This window comes from Seriola lalandi, unplaced genomic scaffold (genome assembly GCF_002814215.2).
Source record: "Seriola lalandi dorsalis isolate HSWRI2012SDOR001 ecotype SW California unplaced genomic scaffold, Sedor1 jcf7180002054595, whole genome shotgun sequence".
Classification (NCBI taxonomy): Eukaryota; Metazoa; Chordata; class Actinopteri; order Carangiformes; family Carangidae; genus Seriola; species Seriola lalandi.
In genome coordinates this window covers 62,396-72,289 of record NW_019525148.1, presented here as the reverse complement: position 1 = coordinate 72,289, position 9,894 = coordinate 62,396, and the positions used below count along the sequence as shown (strand labels likewise).

General features: G+C 42.0%; 1 protein-coding gene across 1 annotated transcript in view; it reads left to right on the top strand.

Annotated features, from left to right (window-relative positions):
• Positions 1-6,198: 6,198 nt before the first annotated feature.
• The window catches only part of LOC111664591 (uncharacterized), a 7,134-nt gene continuing 3,438 nt past the window's right edge, over positions 6,199-9,894 (top strand). The window contains exons 1-2 of the mRNA XM_023419253.2: positions 6,199-6,407; positions 9,414-9,539. Of these exons, the coding sequence (XP_023275021.1) occupies positions 6,294-6,407; positions 9,414-9,539 (240 nt within the window). The 5' untranslated portion in view covers positions 6,199-6,293. The remainder of the gene's footprint in view (positions 6,408-9,413; positions 9,540-9,894) is intronic.

The window sequence follows — 9,894 nt, the reverse complement described above, 5'->3', positions numbered from 1 at the left end:
CAACAATAGTAGAAAAATACAGGTGAAGATTTGATTTGAACCTCTGTAGTTTATAGAGTTTATACCACAGACCTGAGTGAGCGGAGAGACGTGTCGTGATGCAGCATGAAACAGTTTCTGCTCGTGTTTTTGTTTTTCTTTAAAAATTCATAAAAACTAAAAAATGATCTTCCTCAAAAACAAGAAGGAAACACTTTGATTCTGTTGATCACCAGGGATCACATGACGACATCATGCACATGGTTGCCTGGACACAAAGCCTGTCACTTCAATCAGACGCCCAACTCACAAAGTTTCTGCTCTGATTTTATTCTGAAAGTCCTGACCACAAGGCTGATTTTATTCTGAAAGTCCTCACCGGAAGGCTGATTTTATTCTGAAAGTCCTGACCACAAGGCTGCTTTTATTCTGAAAGTCCTGACCGGAAGGCTGATTTTATTCTGAAAGTCCTGACCACAAGGCTGCTTTTATTCTGAAAGTCCTCACCGGAAGGCTGATTTTATTCTGAAAGTCCTGACCACAAGGCTGATTTTATTCTGAAAGTCCTGACTGGAAGGCTCTTGTGATGATTGATGATGAATCTGACCCAACATTATTATATTACAAACGTAGTAAATAAAAAAATCAAAAGCCACAAACAAGCAACATGTTTCGGCGTCGTCATGGTAACGTGACATGTCACAAAGTGCTATCCCGTTCCTCTTTATTCTGTTTTGAGCCCTCGTACTAAATCACTGACCAGGTGACGTCAGTTAAGCCTGTGAGGGTTCAGGGTTTAGGCCTGGGGGGGGGGGGGCTAAGACTCCACCAGACTCCCTGTCTCCAGGTCTCTGTCCGTGGGGGGGTCAGTCAGGCTCCTCTGTGGGAGGGGGGGCTTCATTAGCAGCTTTGACGTGTGGAGCAGAAACGATTGAAAGGCCTCCAGCTGTCTGCTGTTTTCTGATCAGCTCACCTCACCTAAAACCAGCTCAGAGGTCAGAGGTCAGAGGTCAGTGCCTTCCAAACCCATTAGAAATGACTGTTACAGAAATGTGATCTCAGCTGAATAAAGTGGACACACTTCCTGTATGTGTAAAGAGAGAAGTTGAATAACAACACACCCAGCTGCTGGAACCAATGCATGACTCACTTCAGCTCTCATTTATCTTCTACATAGCGATCAATAAGTAATCACAGCCAGTAGATCTACAGGTAGACGCACGCAGGTCTACTGTACTCAATGACACACAACATGATTTTATCCTGTTCAGTCATATTATAGGGAATGCATTTCTCAAAATTATTAATAAGATCTTAATAATCTTTAACATTTATGTTGACAGTGTTAAAAATGTGATATTATTCTCTATGTCCAGTGATGATTGTCTGCTGAAGAAGTCAGGCCATAATTCTCTTTGGACAATAATGATAGTTATAAAATGATAACACAGCATTTCTCAAATGTCAACTTCCTCGTGTGTGTTGATAAATGGACCAGTGAACTCATCACGAGCAGAGAACAGGCTGAGAGACATGAACACTCACTGAAGTGCAGAAGACCACATGGCCACTAGAGGGCGGCGTGGGACATCAGACCTCGCCGTCCTCCTGATGAGTGACGGGACACAGGAGGAGTGAGACGTCGTTCACACCTGAAGTTGACTCTGAACTAGACGAGATTAGATGTGTGTTTCTGTTTCTGTATCTTCCTCTGAACGACCGGAGCGGCTGCCGTTCTGTCAGATCCAGGTCCATGAGTGGCGAGTGTCCTCACGCAGCACGTCCAGCATCTCAGAAGCAATAGCAGATTTACAGGGGCTTCACATTTCTACAGTCAATCAGTTTTGGATTTTGGGGTTTTGCATGTTTTTCAACCGGACTTCAAAATCTGTGAACCTCTCTGACGGCTGCAACACAAACACGCTTTCAGCTTTATTGTGTTTTTATCCATTGAATGTCAGATCTATCTATCTATCTATCTATCTATCTATCTATCTATCTATCTATCTATCTATCTATCTATCTATCTATCTTTACAGTGGGGTTTGGTGGTTTGATGTTGGTGTGGCCTGTGAACTGACCTGACTGGACGTGTCCTGCTCTGACATGAATGTATTTTCGGCATCAGAGCCACATAATGATGACATGTATGAGATGGTGTGAGCAGTGTGAGGTGTGATGTGTTCAGCAGATGCAGCAGGTCAGTGTAAGGCCTGAACTGAAACAGGGACTGTACTTTTGCACAACCTTTTGTCATTCATGTGGACTGAATGTAAAATAAATAAAAGTTGTAATAAAGAATGTGTCGTGTTGATGTGTTCAAAGACTTTATCTCCCAGCTGAGACAGATGACGGATGACATGTGACCACTCTGTGACGTGCACAGAGAGATTGAAAGGTGGAAGGGTCAGGGTGGTGCAGTGGTTCTGGTTCTGGATCTGGTTGGGACTCTGCTGGGACTTCTCTGTGTGTCTGTGTTTCCATTCAGCGTTGTAAAGTGACAGGACAGTAATCTGCTGTTGACAGCACAGTTAACACTAATACAATGTTGAAACAGAATATAGTCATTTTTCCTAAATGATATGGATGTACCTGTAGCACAATGTTATATCTGTCTTACGCTTATATTTTTCTCTTTTTATAAAGTCAGTTCGGTTTTTATCAAAATATCAAAACATTAGGAGTCTGCGTCTTGAAGCTCTGGTGACTGTTCAACTGTACAACTGATCTGAGAACTGCATGAAGAGCTGTGAGGATGACGCTTCTAACGTGAGAATTGGATCAAAGTGACTGACAAAAACTGTAACTCACTTAGGTTCATGAACGCACCACAAAGATGAAAGCAGCAGGTATGTGGACATAAAAGACGAGTTTTAAATTTTGATCTTAAGGCCTGAGCACAGTGGCCTCCAACTGTCACAGTGTGATATACATCTATAACTATATCTTCTTTGACACTGTAACTACAGGAAGTACTTCTACTGTGACGCTGTACTCTTGCTCACTGATGGAACATTTTACCCTGTGGTTTTACTTCAATAGAAGTTACAAAAAAAACAACAACAAAAACAAACATCTATGCCACCTACTGTCGTAAATCTGCAGCTGCATGGCGCAAAGGAGTAATAGCAAAGGATTGTGGGTAATCCTCAAAGCGACGGGGATTTGCCGCGAGCTAATGAGTCTCTAAGTGGCTTTGGACAAAATAATGTTTATAAGTTTAAAAAGTATATAAACATTGAGCTGGCTTGGTCGGTTTGAATATCATTTGTTTTATACTAAAATTCGCCATGGTTTTATTAAGTTAACTATATTTTTTTAATGTGTTTTATTGCCGGTAAAAATCCCTCCAGTTAAGCTAGCTAACGTTAACGTGACGCTGTCTTTTCAGACAGAGCATGCGCAGTGTGGCCACAGGAGATGACCCTTCTACTCTATTGTCATAAATGCAGGTATGTTACAGTTGCTCTACACAGTGTGGTAATATTTTGTGTTTTATAATATAGTAAGGTTACATGGTTATGGAATGAAAAAAAAAGAAAAAGGTAACTGCTATGAGAAATATTTATGATTATACATCTGTTCATATTTTGTATTATTTTTATTGAATTGTTTTGTGCCATTATTTTATATTTTTGTGCTGTTTCTTTGTGGATTCGGAATAGGGACAATTTCTGTTCTGTGTCATTTGATTTCTTTTTTCTTTTTTTTTTTTTTACACAAATTAAAACCCACTATATGATCACTATATAGTTGTATTGTGCAGAGTGTAGATTTTTGAGGATGTTAATATTGTGGTTATCCTAAAAGCGACGGAGGTTTTGCCATAAGACAGAGCATACGCAGTGTGTCCACAAGAGATGACCCTTCTACTCTATTGTTCTGTCATAAATGCAGGTTAATACTGATGAGGAATAAACCTGCTGTTACCACACACCTGACCAGCTCAGGTGAGTTCATTTAGAAGAGAAGACATCTCACAAAGGTCACAAATGCACCATCAGGCTGCTGGTGAGCCAGTATGAACACACTCAGACCCTGTAACACAAAAGGTCACTGTCCAACACATCAACCCGCAGACACTCACACTGATATCAAACTTCTCATCTGATTGTTTGCGACAAACAAATGTATTTTCCAGAGTTAAACTCGACATGTTCAACAGTCACAAACTTCAGCAGTGATCCTGGTCCTTCCTTTTTGTCTGCCTGTGTATTTGTGTGCATAGCTGCAGACACACAATCTTATTCTAATCCTCTAGACAATGTCAGCCAAAAGATGTTTATTAATAACCCGACTGGGGCCTAGAGAGGGGAATAACTGACATGATCACCCCGCTGGCGCGGTACCCCATCCATCCCAGGAGAAATCCAATTATAGGCACTGGAGGCCAGGTGATGGAATAGAGTTACAGGACAGACATTCTTACCCAGTGTCAGTTTGTATTGTGTTCTATCTCCCAACCCCTCACCCCATCGTTAAGACAGCTCGTAGAAAATCGACTTTAGGTTGGTTTTAGCCATGAATTCAAGCATATCCCTTTAGACCAGTGGTCGGCAACTGGCGACCCGTGGGCCAAAACTCAGATTCTTATTTTATCTCATTTATCTCATTTTAGCTCAGCTTGGTCTCAGAGCAGCTTTTGACACAGTTGACCATGTCATTTATTTTAAAACACCTGGAGGGGGGAGTCGGTCTACAGGGCCCGGAGTTGAAATGGTTTTCGTCTTACCTGAGAGACAAAACCTTTTCAGTTAGAACAGGGAACTGTTTATCCCCTGCCCTCATCAAAGGTGTCATCCCTCAAGGTTTAATGTTAGGGCCTCACTATACATGCTTGGATCTGAATGGATAAATTCTGGAGTGAAAGCTCATATCAAAAAGATGAAAGACTAACTAAAGGACCACAAACACACAAAAGACTATTAACATGAAATAATAAACTCTATATTTATGTCAAAACGTCTCTCTACAACAACGAATCCTCCATTGTCTCACTGCTCATGACTGAGCTCCAGTGTTTTTACCATTAGATCATATTAGATATTTTAAATTGGTCATGAAATGACAAGACAACATTGGAAATGAAAGGATAGCTAACATTAGTTAGCTAAACTGTAACTTAAGGCTAAAGTGAGAAACTAGCTAACGTTAGCGTTCATCTGTACTTGACACAGTCTGATTCAGAAACTCTGACGGTAAGAAAGTAAAGTTTATTTACAAGCTAGATAGTTAACTACTGCTAATTACATTTTCCTACAGTGTCTGTGCGACACACTGGAGCAGAGACTTGATGCACTTTATGAATTATTAAGATTTAAAACGATCCCTGACACATCTATTGTATTTATATATCATATATTAATAGCGTACTAAAATGTGTTAAAACTCTCTCAGTCCTGTTGCATCTGTTTTGTATTTCATGTGTTTTCATATGATTTCAAAATGACGGCATCAATGCACCAATCACATGCATTTTCTTTATTTTAAGGACTTGACAGACCCGATGATGAGGATCAGGTGATATGATTGAAAGACTCCAGAACATCTACTAAATGGATCCATCGGTGAGATGACTTTCTGAACTACATGAATCTTCTCCAGTGTAACACACATGATGTGATTCATATTACCTTCCCCTATTAACAGGCATTAACAGTTACGGTGCTTTAATGTCTGACACTGTAAATTAAATGGTGTCAGAGGGACAGGAGTCACTTACTGGCAGCAGCAGCTGTTGCTGAACTGCAGTGTGGCCTTAACAAAAAGCAGAATTAAATATGGAAACCTGTAACAACATGCTTATTTAAAGAGTTGAAGACTGATGATATTTAGAGGAATCGAATGCCCTGGAAAGTTTCTGGAGTCACAGTGACAGGAACTTTAATATCTGTGATTAACATCCAGCCTCGTCCGGTTTGAGCAGCGACTCTGACAGAAAACGACAAAAACATTTTCCTTTGTCACGTCTTCTTCACTCAAACTCATTTGTGTTAAACTGAGTTAAACTGAGTAAGTAAGAGTCAAACTGACAGGAGATGAATTAGAGGAAATCTGAGGAACTGTGTCTCTAATAGTAGAAACCTACAGGTTCCCTTTTCATTAGCGCTGTGACTGTGGGGGCAGAGGAGGGTGTGGTGGGGGGGCAGGTTTAGAGGCTTAGGAGTGGGAGTGTCTCCTCATCTGTCATATAAATGCTCTGCCTCTATCTGTGTCAGAGTTTCGTGTCTCCACAAGTTCGCCGGCCTCTCTCTCTCTCTGTCTCTCCCGTTCATCTTCCCCTCTCGTCAAAGACACGTTAAACCTCAGCCAAAATGGAGGCCATCAAGAAGAAGATGCTTATGCTGAAGTTGGACAAGGAGAACGCACTGGACCAGGCCGAACAGGCTGAAGCAGACAAGAAAGCAGCTGAAGAGCGAAGCAAGCAGGTGGGTCACAAACACAGGGTGAGACAGGTGTTTCATCAACAGTCTCATCCAACAGGTGAGAGACAAAGGGATTCAGTAGAGAACAACAGAATTATAATATTATTTGTGCCAGTATTCATTTCTTCTGTGGTCAGAAATCTGAGTGATATAAATGCTGTGTCTAACACCGGGGTGAACGGATGCTGCCGTCTCACCTCTGGAAGGTTTTCTTCAGACTCTGGATGATGACACTCTGATCAGTCTGACAAACGCTTCTCAGACCCAAAGCTGAGACCTGGACCTGGTCTGTATCTGTGTCACAAAGAACTGAACCAACTGAATCCAACTTGCGCTGCCTAATGTGAGAACCAGAGACTGGAGTTATATTTTTTATGTCTCTTCCCACCGGACGTCATCCTGCAGCAGAGAGAAAAACTACTCACATTTAATACAATAAAATCCTTTTAATAATAATCAATACAACCAAACCTGAACCCAGCAACCTGAGCAACAAACTGAACCCGTCCCTCCCAAAACCTGATGCTTTGTTGGGTTCAAGTCAGGTTCCACTGATTCTGTTGTAATATTAAATCCTTTATTATAAGCCATTAAAACGGACCCTAACGACCTGATAATTAATGAGCTGTCAGTAAGTACTTCCTGAATACCTGTGAACCGAGGACTCCACAGTAGATAATACTGCGTTACTGTGGAGCACCGACTCGTTAGTTAACGATCGTGATCTTCTGTGATACACAACTGTCTCCATAACGATTTTTTGAATTTGGTTTTCTGTCTTTTTGTTTGGACACAAAAAACAAAGAGACCATGTGATTTCATTTCCTGTTTTTTGTTTTAGAATTAAAAATCAAATCAAATAGTTTTTTTGGTTTAAAACAAAATGATGATAAAAGGAATCAGCAAAAAGGAAACGGACTGTTTTTGATCGTTTTTTCAATTTGTTGACTCTGACACCAAAAATGTTTTTTTCTTTTTTGGTTTCAAAACAAAAAAACAGATTTACGTTTGTTTTCCTTTTTAAATTACAAATGAACGATGGATTATCCGATGATCCCCAGACTGAAGACGTGTAGTTTGGACCGGGCAGAGGCGGGATTTCTCTCTGGGCTGATTTACACCTGAAGATCTGAACGATCGCACCTCAACAACCAGTCAGGTCGCTGGTTTCAACCCTCGAGAGCGTCTCCTGAAGCAGCGAACCGGACCTTGGTTGTCATGGTTACATTAATAAACACACGTACTGTACCGAGTGGGGCGCACCTACCTTCGTCGCCGTGGTTACTATAGTAACGGTCATGGCTTGGTTAGGTTTAGCAAAACATTGTGATTTGGGTTAATAGAATAAGTACTTCCTCAACGTTAGACGATCTTTGTTGTCATGGTTACAACAATAACAACGAACGGCCATGGATAATAGAAACAACATGGGAATCGAACACCGCTCTCCGTCCACCTCCTCCTCCTGAAGTGGACTCTGTCTCTTTATACTACGTCACTGACACTTTTCCCTTCGCTCCTGTCATCATTACTACGACCACTAGATGTCGCCTAGCAACAAAACCTAACTGTGATGTCATAATAACCTGCTGCACAGACGAGCTGTGGGCTCGTTTCTTACAGGAGGACGGTCGGTATTGATGTGCAGGACTTCCTGATCCAGATGTTGATGCAGGTGTGGATGGGGTCAGGGAGTCTACTCGGATCCATCGGCCCACTTGTCTTTAGACAGATTGACACACTGACCTGAGACCTGCTGTGACACATCAGACCTGATCCAGACACTAAGAACACTTTCAGCTCGGCCCAACTCGAATCCTCGGCCAGGCGCCGGTTTCACAGAGATGTTAGGCCTGATGTCTGATGTCAGTCCGACCGTTTCACAAAAATAAAGACTGACTTAAAACAAAAAAATTAGACACCTTACCTCGAGGCTAACTCAGGCCTAACCTGTGTTACCGTGGTGACATGGTAACCTGTGCACCAACATGTCTCATAATTTGTGGTTTCAGACTCAGATTATTCATCACATATCTATAGTAAAGTCAGATGACAGAATATTTGTGAAGGTAAAAAGTGAAATATCGCATTGACAAAAGTATTCAGACACTTTACTGTGACTCAGCTTCCTCCGTTTCTCTGGATCGTCTCTGAGATGTTTCTACACCTTGACTGGAGTCCACCTGTGGTAAACTCAGCTGACTGGCCCTGATGTGTAAAGACACACACCTGTCTCAGTTCTCACAGCTGACGACGCCGATCAGAGCAGAGACCGCGAGGAGGAAGGAGCTGCTGACCTGAGCACAGTCCAACATCTGGAGAGACCTGAACATCTGTGTAACGCTCAGACTCTCTCTCTTTATTTTGAATCTTGGGATATGTTGGGCGACGAAGGATCCACCTTTTGGAGAGGACAGTCCTCTCACACCGCAGTGATGTAATAATAAACTTTATTTGTATTTACATCTTTCATACAAGTGAATGCAACACGAAGAAATGAGCTGCTTCACATGAAAAGACATAAAGACATGTTAGAAGCATCGCTCTAAAATGAAAAACATTAAAATTAGATAGAATAATTAATAAGATAATAAATAATGAAATCAAGAGATATTTAAAAGAAGTGCTGAAAATAAATGTGGCGCAAAGTGCAAAATTTCAGAGCTAGTTAAAGGCTAAAGTGAAGAAATACGTTTTTATCTTTCTTTTAAAAGATACTTAGTGAGCTGGCCTCTCTGATATCTTCAGATATCTATGTCTGATATCTATATAGATATTTATATCTGATATCTAATATCTATATATAATTATATCTCATATGTATAGGCCGTGTGTTCCTCAGCTTTGGGCTGTAACTGACAGAGGCTGCATCTGTTGTTGAGCAGCAGTGGATGAGATCAGAGGGATGCGGCCTCTGAACTGGGACACAGTTGTTGAAATCACTATGAGGCGTGTGAAGCAGATTCTCTGAATGTGTTAACTCTGGTGTCTGATCTCTCCCTCCCCCAGCATGAAGACGAGCTCCTGCAGATGCAGAAGAAGCTGAAGGGGACGGAGGACGAGCTGGATAAATACTCGGAGGCCCTGAAGGACGCTCAGGAGAAGCTGGAGGTGGCCGATAAAAAGGCGGCTGACGTGAGTGATACAGTCATCCCTCAGAATACAAACGCCGCACATACATTCGGTGTGAGTTATAAGACCTGCCGCACATGGCGAGCCTCTGAATACCCCGGGCCCGGAGCCTCCTGCTGCTGGCGGACAGTGTGAGACCCGGGCTCTGATAAAAGCTGTGATAATGCCGCTGTAAACCAACCCTGGCTGATTCACTGCTTCTCCCTCACATTCCATTCTCATCGTGCCCGGCGTGGACTCCTCAGCTGTCGGGGGGATTCAGAGCCCTATTTTGGCCATGATGTCAGCTCAACCTTGACTGTGAGCTTAACAATGGTCCCAGTCCATTTTAGGTTCATCATCCATTCCTCCCAGGTCA